The sequence below is a fragment of the Cervus elaphus genome, chromosome 23 (assembly GCF_910594005.1).
Source record: "Cervus elaphus chromosome 23, mCerEla1.1, whole genome shotgun sequence".
Lineage (NCBI taxonomy): Eukaryota > Metazoa > Chordata > Mammalia > Artiodactyla > Cervidae > Cervus > Cervus elaphus.
Window position 1 is genome coordinate 25,335,810 of NC_057837.1, and position 13,768 is coordinate 25,349,577.

A 13,768-nucleotide genomic window follows, 5' to 3' on the forward strand; every position below is an offset into this window, starting at 1 on the left:
CTGTTTTATTTTACTTTTTATTTATTTATTTTTTTGGCTGCACCATGGGGCATGTGGGATCTTTGTTCCCCAACCAGGGATCAAATCCACACCCCCTACAGTGGAAGCCCAGAGTCCTAACCACTGGACTGCCAAAGAAGTCCCTATGGTCCCAATTTTAAATCCTACATTTATCTAGGAACACTGGTGTCAGTACCTTTACTGAGAAGCTTCCTTTCTGACTCCTCCTTGGGAGAGTGTGGACTCTGAGTCCGAGGCTCAGCTTTAGCACCAAGTAGGGTCTGCCGGATGCTGAGACTCTGGCGAGGGGTCTTAGGCAATGGCTCTGCTTTGCTGCCGAAAGAAAGGGACGTTTGTGAACAAGCAAGCATTTTTACATCCTGATGACCTAGGAGGCACAGTGGGATTCTCACCTCATTAGACTGTTGTATTCTTTTATTCTTCGACTAATTAGGTCCCTGTTAGTGACTCCAGTGTCCTACAGAATAAACAGAAGGTAAAATGAGAAAGTCAATTCTAAATTCAAATAGGGATCCTACTTTTGGTGGCAGGGGGTATAGGGTGGGGGGTTCCATACTACTTTGCTCATTCAATACTGACACTATGGAGTGGTTTTAAAACCTCTATTCACATCACGACCCAACATCATTAAGTGACAAATGCTCCAAGTGCCTCTCCCATTTCCAAGAGCTTTCTGTTTATTTCCTGTACCCCCCCAGTACCTAGACAACCAGCAAGTTGCCAGTGTTCAAATTTATTGAACTCATCTGTTATTTTTAATAAATGACTGGGAAACAGAGCTAGTTTTTTTCTTGCTAACCCCAGAAAGATTGTTAGAATAGAAAAGCTCAAAACTGTTTTTTTTTTTTTTTTTAACCTCAACAATATGCTGTATGGAAAACTCAAGAGTTGACCATAAGAGGATGATTTTTCCCTACTGATTCCAGTTATATATTGACATGTGTCCCCAAATATATTTTTCACTTGTCTCATTTTGATCATAGTGAACATTATAATTTACAAAGAATACAGGCTTTGTAAATTCTCAGATTCAAATCTATTCTCCTCATTTACCAACTGAAAAAGGATATGGTTAAGACCTAGAATAAGATTGCCTGGGTTTAAGTCCTAGTCCTGACACTTCTAAGCTATGTGACTTTGGGGACACTACTTAGCCTCTCTTTGTCAAATAGTTCCCATGTTTGAAACATGGTAATGATAATAGTAGGTACACAGTTATATGATTACTGTGATTAACTGATGTAAAAATGCTTAAAAGACTGCCTGCCATATGGCATATGCTCAGTGAATTATTACTTTCTGAGCTATAAAACTGGGTGAAAATATCTGTGTCTGAAAAATCAGATGAGAGTGATGACGGCTGACATGAAGTACATGTTCATGACCTACCAGGCACTGGGCTGCATTCTTCGTAAGCATCACCTCCATCAACCCTTAAAACAGCCCTACATCTCAGAGATGAAGTCATCTACTGCCCAGTAGGACACCTGGCACAGAGCAGGTGCTGATTCAAACAGGAACTCCTCTGAACTACTACTTAGAGCTGAAATCTATATCCAAGTTCTGATTTTCCCTCTTTACTGTGACAAAACTCACTGATGTTTTTTTATAGTGGTAGTTGTAGAAAAAGGGTTGTATTGATACGGATCTGGGGTTCATCGTTAGTGACAAACAAGGCAGAGCATAAACTATCAGAGGGAAAAAAGCATAGGCATTTTTCTTATGAACTAAGTTTTCACAATTTAAATTGGATATAATGGAAATGACTAAATTTGAGAACATAATTTGCATAATTTTATGCTTGATGTAGGTGTTCCTGAATACCGTAAGAGGAAAGAACCTTGTGTTTTTCCTTTTTTGTCATAACAATGGGTCACACAAAAGGAGAACAGTATCTAAGAAAAACTGTATTGATAGGAAAAAGGCACCCTTGAGTGAAATCTAGACTTAATCATTGCTGAATCTGCTCTGTAGAGTTTATAGTTATGTACACATAAAAACAGTATCTTCACTATTGGAATTTCTGCTGTAAAAATATCTTGATGGCTGTGAGTCAGACACTCCTTATTAAAAAGAAAAACTGGCTTATCACATGATTTCTGATAATGCAAGTTTTCTCAGAATCCAAGTATTGTATTACTATAGGCTATATTATACTCTTGCCTGCACCATTTCATTAAAAAAAAAAAAAAAAATCACACGATCAGTATCTTTGAATTTACACTGTGATTTGAGAAGCATTTTCAGTGTAACTTAAGCCCCACAACAATCCTGGTTTTAAGATAAAGAAACAGAGTACTTAGTCATTAAGGTAATGACCAGGACTAGGAACCTAGATCTCTGATCAGTTCACTGCTTGACAAAGTATGCAGAATATATGAATAATCTATTTCTCTAGCTCAGTAATGATGATTTTCCAGTAAGTGAAAATAATATAAAATATTAATATGTATACTGAATTCTCCTTCTTCTTCTTTTTTTGTGGGGGGGAATGCAGCTTGAGGTTCCTGACCTCAGTTCCCTGACTACGGATTAAACCCATGCCCTCAGCAATGGGAGCACAGAGTTCTAACCACTGGACCACCAGGGAATTCCCTGAGTTTTCCTTCTGAGCACCTATTTTTAAGTGAAAATAGCATACTATAACTTTTTTTAAGTGATGTATCAGATTCTTTCACTCTTCTTTTAAAAAACCGTTGTGAAGGTTGTGTCATTTTGGACAATCACCTCCTCGTTTAAATTGCTGCTCTCCTGGATGGTTTTGATCCAGGCTAACATGTCGTCCCTGTCTTCAGCCTGAAACAGGCACTCGCAGTCAGACGTGGTGAGTCGGAAGACGTTTTTCCTCTTGGTCTCGCTGTAAGAGATGTCTATTAAGCAGGCGTTAACACTGATGGGCTGCTCCTCCTCAGATGGAGTCGTTTGTTCTCGTTTATCTTTGTACAGGTACAGCGAATGGCCCCGAAGTACAACATACATCTGCTTCCATGGCCGAATACTTCCACCAACTCGCTGGAGAACATGAGACAAATCAGACAGGCTCAGCATTCGGCTAAATCTCAGTGCAGGACAGACACAACAAGTGGCGCTGTTAACACACAGAAACGTTCACCCAAGGTGGCAGGTGCCTGCTTTACGTCAACATACATCTGTCAGCGGGGGAGAGACAGAATTGGTGGAGTGCAAACCAAGTTGGGCACTGCATTCCTATCACAGTCAAGGGTGGTGAAACCCCAACTTTAGCTGGGCGCGGAAAATAAAATGAACAAAGTTAATTAGGATAAAGCGAGTGTAGCAAAATACATAAAAAATGCTAAGGAAATAGAAAATAAGGGAAAAGGTCAGTCAGAAAAATCTTAAAAGCAAGGCGTAAGACAAGTCTTAGATCACGCAAATGACAAACACTGCATAAGGAGACTCCAAAATGATATGTACAAGTGATGAATTTAGTTAACAAAATTGATCAATTTTATACGGTCAAGCAACAACATGCAAGGTGGGTTTTCTAAAGAAAAGAAATGTTTGATACTCTTTTGACAGTATTATAGTTTTCTTATAAATTAAGCTGCCCAAATATTGTAGGGAAGTTTCTAGTAAAATTTTTATTATATTGTTATCTGCTTCATGAAGCCTATATTGATACTGTGATATTCATTTAAATACCTCATGTTTATAAAATAAATGGAATGATAAAGCTATTTTACAGGCAACTTAAATCAGTCCTGGGTGTTCACTGGAAAGACTGATGCTGAAACTGAAACTCCAATACTTTGGCTACCTAATGCGAAGAGTTGACTCATTGGAAAAGACCCTGATGCTGGGAGGGACGGGGGCAGGAGGAGAAGGGGACGACAGAGGATGAGATGGCTGAATGGCATCACCGACTCGATGGACATGAGTTTGGGTAAACTCCAGGAGTTGGTGATGGACAGGGAGGCCTGGCGTGCTGCGATTCATGGGGACACGACTGAGGGACTGAACTGAACTGAACTAACATAGTAACCTGGAAGATGCTGAATAAAAGTTTTTAAATATTAATATGGAGAATTGCCACTCCCTAAAGGACCACCCTGTGATAATCCATGGGTAATAAATTATTTAATAACAGAAGCAGAGTTCCTTCTTAAATACTCTGATGTCACTTTAATGTTGCCACGATAAAAGACAATGTATCCCATATGTAACTGATATAAAGAATGAAAAAAGGGATTAAATTTTAAAAGATATTAAATTAAATCACTGATCAGAATTTTTAAAAATAATTTTTCCTGTATGTCCACAAAGATACTTATAAATGTTTTCAACTCTTCTTATTCTGGATATGTTGCCCTTTTCTGTATACAGACTGACTGCTTGGTTTTTCAAGGCCTGCATTTCACAAGCTCACAGTAGCTGAGAAAAGGTACTACCTTGCCCTTATCAGTGACGAGTGGCCTGAAATGAAGCCACCCTTCCTTGGCAGCATCGCTGAAAACCTCTGAGGAAGAGTCTTTCCTGGATCCGGAATCTTCTGATGACTTTTGACTGTCTAAGATCTACAGAAAAGGCCACAGAAAACACAGCAAAATATCAGCTTTTTCCTTTGTAAGTACTTGCATGTTGAAATTGTTTTGCTGAAAAACTATTCTACTAAATCTTCCAAATGAAAGGCTACTTTTGAAAACTCCTAATTTTATCAATTACATAAGACAAATTTTTATTTTGTTTTTTTTTTAAGATGAGCATCGTTTTTGAAAGTCACCTGAAGCAATTTTTTTTAACCATTAAAAAACAATAGAAATAGTATAATTTTCCTCTTCTCAAGAGCTCACAGTTTTAGTGAGGAAAGACAAAGAAGAATAAAAAATAAAAAACAAGAAAATGATCAGATTGTGATTAGTGCCATTTGGAGAGTGAAACAAGGAGATGCAATAAAAGGAACAATCAAGTAGTGGCTATAAATTGGTGATGCTGAGGCAAGTCTCTGCAGAAAGAAGACGTAAGATGAAATTTGGAGAAAACCTTTTTAAAAGGGGCAACCATGAAAAGTCAGGGGAAAGAAAAAATCTAGGGAGAATGCATAGCTAATGAATATACATTCATCGTTATCATCATCTTTTCTATTTTATTTTTTTGGCTGTGCCATGCAGCATGTGGGATCTTAGTTCCCCAACTAAGGATCAAATTCAAGTCCCCTGTGTTGGCAGGCAATCTTAACCACTGGACTGCCACAGAAGTCCTTTACTGTTATCATTTTAAACGTTCGCTGTGCCATGGGAGTAAGAGAAACTGCTAATTATGGATTGTTCAGGATACTCCAAGCTGTGGCAGGAAGTGTTGGGGGAGAGACCATGAAGTGACGCATCAGGGGAGAACATCATCTGATCACACAGCTGGAAGGTCACTCTGCTTGCTACCTGGAGTGTGGATTTGAAAGGACAACCTATGGGAATCCAAGCGAGGGATGATGGGAGCTGGGCCTACAGGAGCAAAAATGAAGACGGAGAGGAATGGAAAGATTCAGGGTATGTCCTGGAGGTGGAGTGGACTGGCACGTGAAATGGAAAAGAAAAAAACAGGCTAATTACCATATTTGACATTTGAACAACTAGGTAACCTGAAGCAGATTTTGAGAGATGGGGAAAGCTGAGGGATACATGTCTGGGGAGTCATCTAAGTCTACTTGGGTGTGTAAACCTTGAGCTGCTCATTACGCATCCCATTGCAGACGGTGCAGGGCAGGAGCCCACATGAGTCGAAGTTTGGGGAAGAGGTCAAGGCTAGTGATATACACTCAGGGAGATCTCTGGGGCAGATAATTGAGAAAATGAGGGTAGATGGAGAGGCCAGAGGAGTCAGAACCAGCTCTAGACCTTCCAACATTTTATATACTAGGCAGAGGCAGAAATGGAGGCCAGCAGAAGAAAGTGTTTCAGGAGGTGAGAAATCATGCTGGTTACTCCTGAAAAATCAAATATGTTAAAAACCCAAGCAACTAGGGACTTCCCTGGTGGTTCAGTGGTCAAGAATCTGCCTTCCAATGCAGGGAATGTGGCTATGATCCCTGGTCCAGAAACTAAGATCCCACATGCTGCAGGGCAACTAAGCCTGTGTGCTCTAGACCCTATGCTCTACAACAAAGAGCCCAGGTTCTATGAGAAGACCCAACGCAACCAAAAAAGAAAAAACACAAAAAGCCCTAGCAACTAGTCTTTTATTGGTAACCTCGGCCTAAACAGTGCCATCCTGATATGTGTGGGTTGAGAAAGACATGACATGGGGGAGTGGAAACCACAGACAATTTTTTCCCAAGGAATTTTGCTGTGGAAAATGGAAGAGTAAAATAGGACCAGTAAATAGGGGATAGAGAGGTTGCGGATTCCAGGAAGGTTTTTCTTTTACATACAGGAAATAGTAGAACATGCCCTTACATGCTGGTGACTGAATCACTGGAAAGGGTGATTCTGCAGAAGAGAGAAGGGTCCTGAGAAAGGGAAAAGTGACGGAATCCAAAGAAGAAATGTGGGTGTTTGTGTTTAACAGGATAATGTTCCAAGTAAAAAGGCACTTCCCTGGTAGTCCAGTGGTTAAGAACCTGCCATGCAATGCAGGGGATGTGCGTTCAATCCCTGGTTGGGGTACTAAGATCCCACATGCCATAGGGTAACTAAGCCCACGTGCCACAACTACAGAGTCCATGAGCTACAATGAAAGATCCCACATGATGCAGTGAAGATCCTGCATGCTACAACTAAGACCCAAAGCAGCCAGATAAATAAAAATAAATTTAAAAAAAAGAGGTATAGGCATTTATTAAGATAAGGGTAAGGAAGGCAGAAAGTGTGAGTAGAAGTGAAGACCCTAATATTTTTGAAGAAGGCAAAATAACAAAATTCCTGTCTAACAACTTTGAGGGAAAGGTATGAGGGGAGGGTAGATAAGAGTGGATGAAGTGGATTATATTGAGGGGGTGATAGCTGAGTGAAGTAATGTTGAAGACAGAAAAACAAACATACTGCTGGACAGTCAGAGTTTTGTCCATAAACCTATATCAACAGAATAAGAAAATCAGCACAGTGTATGTGAAGTATTATATATTTGATGAATATGTTTATAAATCACAACTTAGAAGGCAATTTTCCAAATGCACTTGAAGCTTAGAGAATAAAGGGTTATGACACTTAAATATAAAATACCTAATGATAAAAGAAACAATTCTCTATGAAGAGCTAAAGTAAATTAAAGTTAATAGAAACATTTATCATTTGCTGGTATTTTAAAAATATTGACTACCTACCTTGATTCCCTTCAGGCTAGATACATGTTTAAAAGACCTGTTGGAAAAGAAATCTATCAATATTTGTAATAAGTGCATAAAAATAACTTAAGATATAAAAGTAATTTGATTATTATAACTCCTCTTTCATTAATAAGATGACCTTTCATTTTTACCATGTTAAGTGTTTGGGGTTCAATGCAAGTAAGGAAAAACAGCTAATTTTATAAGTACTTAAATTTTTGATTCAGTGACAGAGCTTTCTTAAACTATAAGTTAAAACCATCTCTGTATAAAAGGTGAGATTTTGTTTTCTTGGTTTTTTTAGATCAAAGAAAAAGCTACTCAGGATAAGCACTGGGCTTTATGTTATTAGTTACCTGTAGCTGTAATGCTCTATTAAGGATTTCCACACTGCCAATAATGAGTGGTCTGTGGTCACCATCAGTGGTCAGAGACCAGCACGTGCACACTCCCCCAGCTTGTGGCCATGCTGGCAGCAAGCGCATTATCAGGGCTGGTCACGGCCACCACTCCTCCCTCCGACCCTATTCTGGGTGTTTCAGTACAGAGAACAACTCTGAAAGCCACTAAAAAAGCCTAGGGCTTCGGAGGACAGGTTCACATTGATTTTTCAAAACAATTTAAGTTCACGGGACAAAGCTGTTTTGTGTTATAATTCAAAATTCATTTAAGGAGCACAGAATTTTAATGTGTGACTGAAGATGGCATGGTCCTTTCCTCTCAGTCCCACCATCTTTGCAGGAAGCAGTGTGTAGCTGGGGATAAGGTGATGCTGACTGTGAAAGGAGGCTGTTACCGATATCTTTTTGTGAGGGACAGTAAAGGCAAAGATGGCTCATACATCCCATCCTGCATCGTTAGAATAATCCCTGCCAGTCACTGCCACTGCCCTGGCCACACCTCACACACACTCCCCTAAGGCAGCGAGTCTAGGAAGAGCAAACTGGACAGCAACTGGCAATAGATTTTGGAGTAAAAAATACACATACCCTTTGATATAACAATCCTTTTTCCAACTGTACTCACTCACATATATGCTAAATGAACTATGTGTAAATATAGTCACCGAAGGATTATTTGCTGTGGCATAAGATTTGATCATCGAAAAAAAAAAAAAAAAAAAGATTTGATCATCGAAATGTCTACTAATAGAATATAGAAGACGAATTAAATATATTACAGTGTAACTACTCAGTGGAAAATTAAACAATCATGAAAAAGAATGAGCCAGGAATACACACATTGAAAGCTCTCCAAGATCCGTGTGTAGAGCACATATCATTTGTTTATAAAAATAATTAGAATACACACATGAATGTATATAAGCATATGCAAACGTGCATGATTTTACACAAGGAATAGCTCTGGAATTACATAAAAGATAGCATAGCTCTGTCTGAGAGTAGGACTGCGTGACTAGAGGTCTAAAGCAGGAATAATTTTATGTGTATTTTTGTATCATAAAATACAACTGTGTTACTGATTTTTAAAAACTTTTTAAAAAATTCAGTTGAATGTATTATCAGGTAACAATTGTTATTTTTTATTTGCATTTCTAATGTCGAAGTTAGAAAATACATCAGTAAATTCAGTATTTATATGTCAAGGGCATACTGAGCACCCACTAACAGACATTTAAAACAACACGCTTGAGACTTACAGTTTTGCATCTTCTCTATAATCATCCAGGCCCTCATCATATGATTTGGATCGTTCTGTCTTTGAGCTGGGCTGAGCATCCAGGCTGGGAGGTCCAATAGATTCTGCAAGTAAAACCCAACATTCAGATATGTGCAAGCAGTTTCCAGATTCTTTTTTCAGGGTGAGACAATTACCACAGTACCCTAAGTGGAAAACTGAGAACGTGAGACAATTCACATAACTACTCAATGAAACGTACCCTGGTCATGGGAGAGCTGACGTCGGATTAATGGAGCTGAAGTTGTGAGGCTGGGAGGGACCGTTGCTATGGAGGGTACCTGGGAGGTGGAGGCAGAGATGACCGCAGAGGCAGGGATGTGAGAAATGTCGTGATCGATGCTAGGGCTGGTAGGTTCATCTATAAGATAAAATGAAAATAAATATTGGGATGTTAAATGGCCTCATCATCATTAATGATAACAATGACAGAACTAATCATCGGTACCCAGTATTAAAAGAACCAGATACAGATCTGAACACAACCACAGCAATAACAGTTAATGACAGAGTCATCTGTTAAAAGTCTACTCACACAGTTTCTACTCTAGTAATTCCAAAGAATTCCAAGAATATGGTCTAAGAAATGAAATGAGCTGCTTTTACCCAAAATTAAATTGTTTGCTTCTACCAAACAATTAAGAGAATTCCCTCATGGCTCAGATGGTAAAGAATCTGCCTGCAATGCAGGAGGCCTGGGTTGGATCTCTGGGTCGGGAAGATCCCCTGGAGAAAGGAATGGCAACCCACTCCAGTATTCTTGCCTGGAGAATTCCATGGACTGAGGCTACCGTCCATGGAGTGGAGAAGAGTTGGACACAACTAACACTTTCACCAAACAATTAATACTTTCACCAAACTGATCATCAAGATACCAAAGTTCACAGGTATTCAGAACCTAAACCTATAAAAGCAGCATGTTTGGGTGTATGTGAGAGGCACATGTGTATGAAAGATGACCCAGCTTGCCAGCTGACGAATGCCAGAAACATTAATTTTGAGGAATCTAACATTTACCTTAAAATAATTTAATAAATATTAGGCACCAATTTCACAAATTTATCTTTAGGATGATTAATTTTAGCACAAAGAATGAGCCAGCTGTTAGGAATGGGGAAGACTGAGCTGCGGGTCAAAGGATTTAGATCCTGTTTTGCTGGACTTTGTGAAAGCTACTTAATTCCTTTGGATATTAAATTCATTCCCTATAAAGAAATTGGGTTAGGATTATCAAAAGGGTCATTTATAGCTCAAGAGGACTACAACAATAAATCCACAATAGGGGTAAAATTATCTGTTTAGTTTATGTAAGAACATAAAATACTTAGGGGCTTTCATAAGCTGGGGATTTCTTAGGGGGCTTCTGAGATTTGAATTTATTTTAAAAACTGACAGATCCGACTGAGAGTGTAGTTATTATTGGATCTACTTTCAATATTAAAGGAACTAGTTGAAAATCCAGAAAATCTGATTGAGGGAAACGATTCTATAATTTTTATAAGTACAAGGTTTTTTAAAAAATTTATTTTCCTAAGTAAATAAGCCTAGTATTCTACAAGGTGTGCTATAGATCAGACTGAAATATTTCAGGATAAAAGTCAACACTACTACCAAAAGGAAGATAAATGAACATCTAAAATTATTCTGTGGTGAGCAGTTTTGTTACACTTGAAACACATAAATTTATCTAGTAAGAAGATGCCAACTCAAACTTGGGAAATCTGAGCAAAGAAGAGTGAATATTAAATTCAGAATTATTGTTCAGTCACCCAGGCCCATGCCTTTTGGGTAAATTTCAGATAACTAAGTTCTCCTGAACTGGAGAAGAAAACGGCAAATCACTTCAGTATTCTTGCCTTGAGAACCCCATGAACAGTATGAAAAGGCAAAAAGATATGACGCTGAAAGATGAACCCCCCAGGCCTGTAGGTGCCCAATATGCTACTGGAGATCAGTGGAGAAATAACTCCAGAAGGAATGAAGGGATGGAGCCAAAGCAAAAACAACGCCCAGCTGTGGATGACTGGTGACAGAAGTAAAGTCCGATGCTGTAAAGAACAATGTTGTGATCCAGCTCTATCCTACAAGCTCTAAGATTTCTGAATTGGTTTAAAATGCCAGTGTCAACAAGGCTGTATCAACCAAATTCAATTTTAGTTAGGCTAATCCTAATTTGGTACACACGTACTGGCCAGCTCTGGGGTGAGAGGAACAAGAGAAAATATTTAAAATATGGCAAAAATGAGGGGAGTGCGAATTTTAGATGAAATTAAAGTGGGTAATACAACTGGCTTTTTTATATTAATAGTTATGAGTAGTAGTATGATGACCTAGAGGGGTGGCGTGAGGGGGTGGGAGGGAGGCTCAGAATGGAGGGAAGGGACATATGTATACATATAGCCGATTCATGTCAATATACAGCAGAAACTAAGAAAACATTTTAAAGCAATTATCCTCCAATTAAAAATAGAAAAAAAAAACACTAAAAATCTAGATTGGAGAATATTCCTTAATACCTGCTACTAAAGAACAAACTACTTAGGAACTCATTATTCATTTTGTATTTTGTGTTTACTTGTGACAGGTGTTGAAATTTATTTTCAGGACATACTTTGAAGCTTTACAGGGTATGTGTGTATAGTGAAAGTGAAAGTCGCTCAGTCGAGTCCGACTCTGCAATTCCATAGATATACATTCCATGGAATTCTCCAGACCAGAATACTGGAGTGGGTAGCCTTTCCCTTCTCCAGGGGATATTCCCAGCTCAGGGGATGAGCCCAGGTCTCCCGCATTGCAGGTGGATTCTTTACCAGCTGAGCCACAAGGGTGAGTAGGTATAAACAAAATACTGCTAATGACTGATCTTCCTAATTTACACACAAAGTGGTTTCTTTTCTTCATTTTTCTAAATCTTGTGACCCCAGAGGACTATTAGATGTTAAATGTATAACAAAAGGCTGGAAAATTTTCTTTCTGCAAGATGTTTCATTATCTTTGCATTACACGGATAACGAAGTAAATGAATTGGCTCCATTCTCTGATATTTTGGGAAATAAAGCCAAAGCACCTATTTATTTATTTGCATTGTTTATAATGCTTTCAAGTAACAAAAATAATTATTAAAATCACAGACTATGATGACTCTGGAGTGTGATGCTACAAAAGCAAGCCTTAATTCTTCTTTTTCCTTCTAATTTAAATGTTTCATAAAAAGCACAAAACATTGTCCAACATTCTCCAAACTATGATTTATGGTACACTAAACTGAAATGCTCTAAATAAAAGAAAGGATTCATGGTCAAATACTTCTGAGACAAATTATACGATATCCTGCCTAGAAAATTCACAAGATATAAGGAGTACATTCATGATCCTGAGAGTTCTATGACAGACAAACAAACTTAATTTTTAAAACTCAGCATTTCTCAATTTATTTGATCACTAATCTTTGCCCCCTGCCTTTATCAAATGGAATTAGTGTTCCCAGAAAATACTTTGAGAAACATTGCAAATGGTCTCTTTTACTCCATTTCAATGCTGATATCTATCCTAGTAAGACATATATTTTAAAAAATAGCTAGATTGGAAAGACAAACACCAGGGACTTCCCCGGCAGTCCAGTGGTTAAGACTCTGCCTTCCAGTGCAGGGGGAGTGGGTTTGATCCTTGGTTGGGGAATTAAGTTCCCATATGCCATGGGATGTGGCTAAAAATTAAAAAGATAAAAAAAAAAAAGATCTATTCAGATAAAACTCTGAAGCTCAACAATATAAAAGGGTTTCAATATTAAATTTTGGCACTTAAGAACACTTACATCCATGTAAAAATCCACTGTTTACATCTGAAACAGTGAAATCAATTCTGTGTTCATATCTCAGTTCTTTATTCTACCCTTTTCCATGGGTGCCAATCAAATGACATATAAGAGTAATCATATGCAGTACATTAAGGTCCTGGGAGGCATATAAGAAATAAATGGATTATAAAGTCATTTCTATATTGTGGGACTTTTAAGTCATGATTCATAAAACAAAAGATGTCATTCACTAGGAACTATAAAAGAGATTCAAGTAAGTACTTGAAGTAGAATTTGACCAGAAGTAATTAGTGAGCATTTTTATTTTATAACGAACAAACAAAATGGTCTCTTTTAATCATTTTTCTAAGTCTTTATATGTATACACAATTAAATAGATTTTTGTTTTATATTTTAGCCAAAGTTCTCTTTAATAACATAACTGACCTTTTGGTTTATTCCTATACCTAGTAGTAACTAGGAAGAAATATTAACAGATGTAACTAGAAAACTACTTATTATTCTAATATAATTGTATTATATTATTCTTATTAAGTAGGAACAAATATAATGCCTTTATTCTGGTCTCACAGGCCTGTGAAATACAGACATGGGTTGTAGGGCTTTTTTTGTTTTAAAAAAAAAATCATGACAATCATTTCTATACCATTTAATCTACAATAAAACTATTTTGGGGGGCTGGCCTTAAGGTTACAGATATAAACATGTGCACAATTTAGGCTGAGATTCCCTACAATGTTTACAACTTGAATATGTCATATATATTTTTAAAATGTGAGTTATGTGGAATTTTTTTTTATAGCTGATTCTGATAGTGTCACATGACAGTCCAACAGCGCAAGAGCTTTAAAAAATTTCTCTAGAAAAGAAGAAGTCTGAACTAGCACTCAGAGATAACCACATTATATTACAAAATCATGGCAAACTCTTCCTGAACCTACCAGCTGAAGAAG

At 37.9% G+C, this 13,768-nt stretch overlaps 1 protein-coding gene across 4 annotated transcripts in view; it reads right to left on the reverse strand.

Moving 5' to 3' along the window:
- Nucleotides 1-13,768, reverse strand: part of ARHGAP21 (Rho GTPase activating protein 21) — a 129,996-nt gene that overhangs the window by 12,957 nt on the left and 103,271 nt on the right. For all 4 annotated transcript variants that reach the window (XM_043882787.1, XM_043882784.1, XM_043882786.1 and 1 more), the window contains 7 exons: nt 9,201-9,359; nt 8,961-9,063; nt 7,298-7,334; nt 4,431-4,556; nt 2,749-3,033; nt 414-478; nt 197-333 (listed from right to left, as the gene is read on the reverse strand). In XM_043882787.1, the coding sequence (XP_043738722.1) occupies nt 197-333; nt 414-478; nt 2,749-3,033; nt 4,431-4,556; nt 7,298-7,334; nt 8,961-9,063; nt 9,201-9,359 (912 nt within the window). The remainder of the gene's footprint in view (nt 1-196; nt 334-413; nt 479-2,748; nt 3,034-4,430; nt 4,557-7,297; nt 7,335-8,960; nt 9,064-9,200; nt 9,360-13,768) is intronic.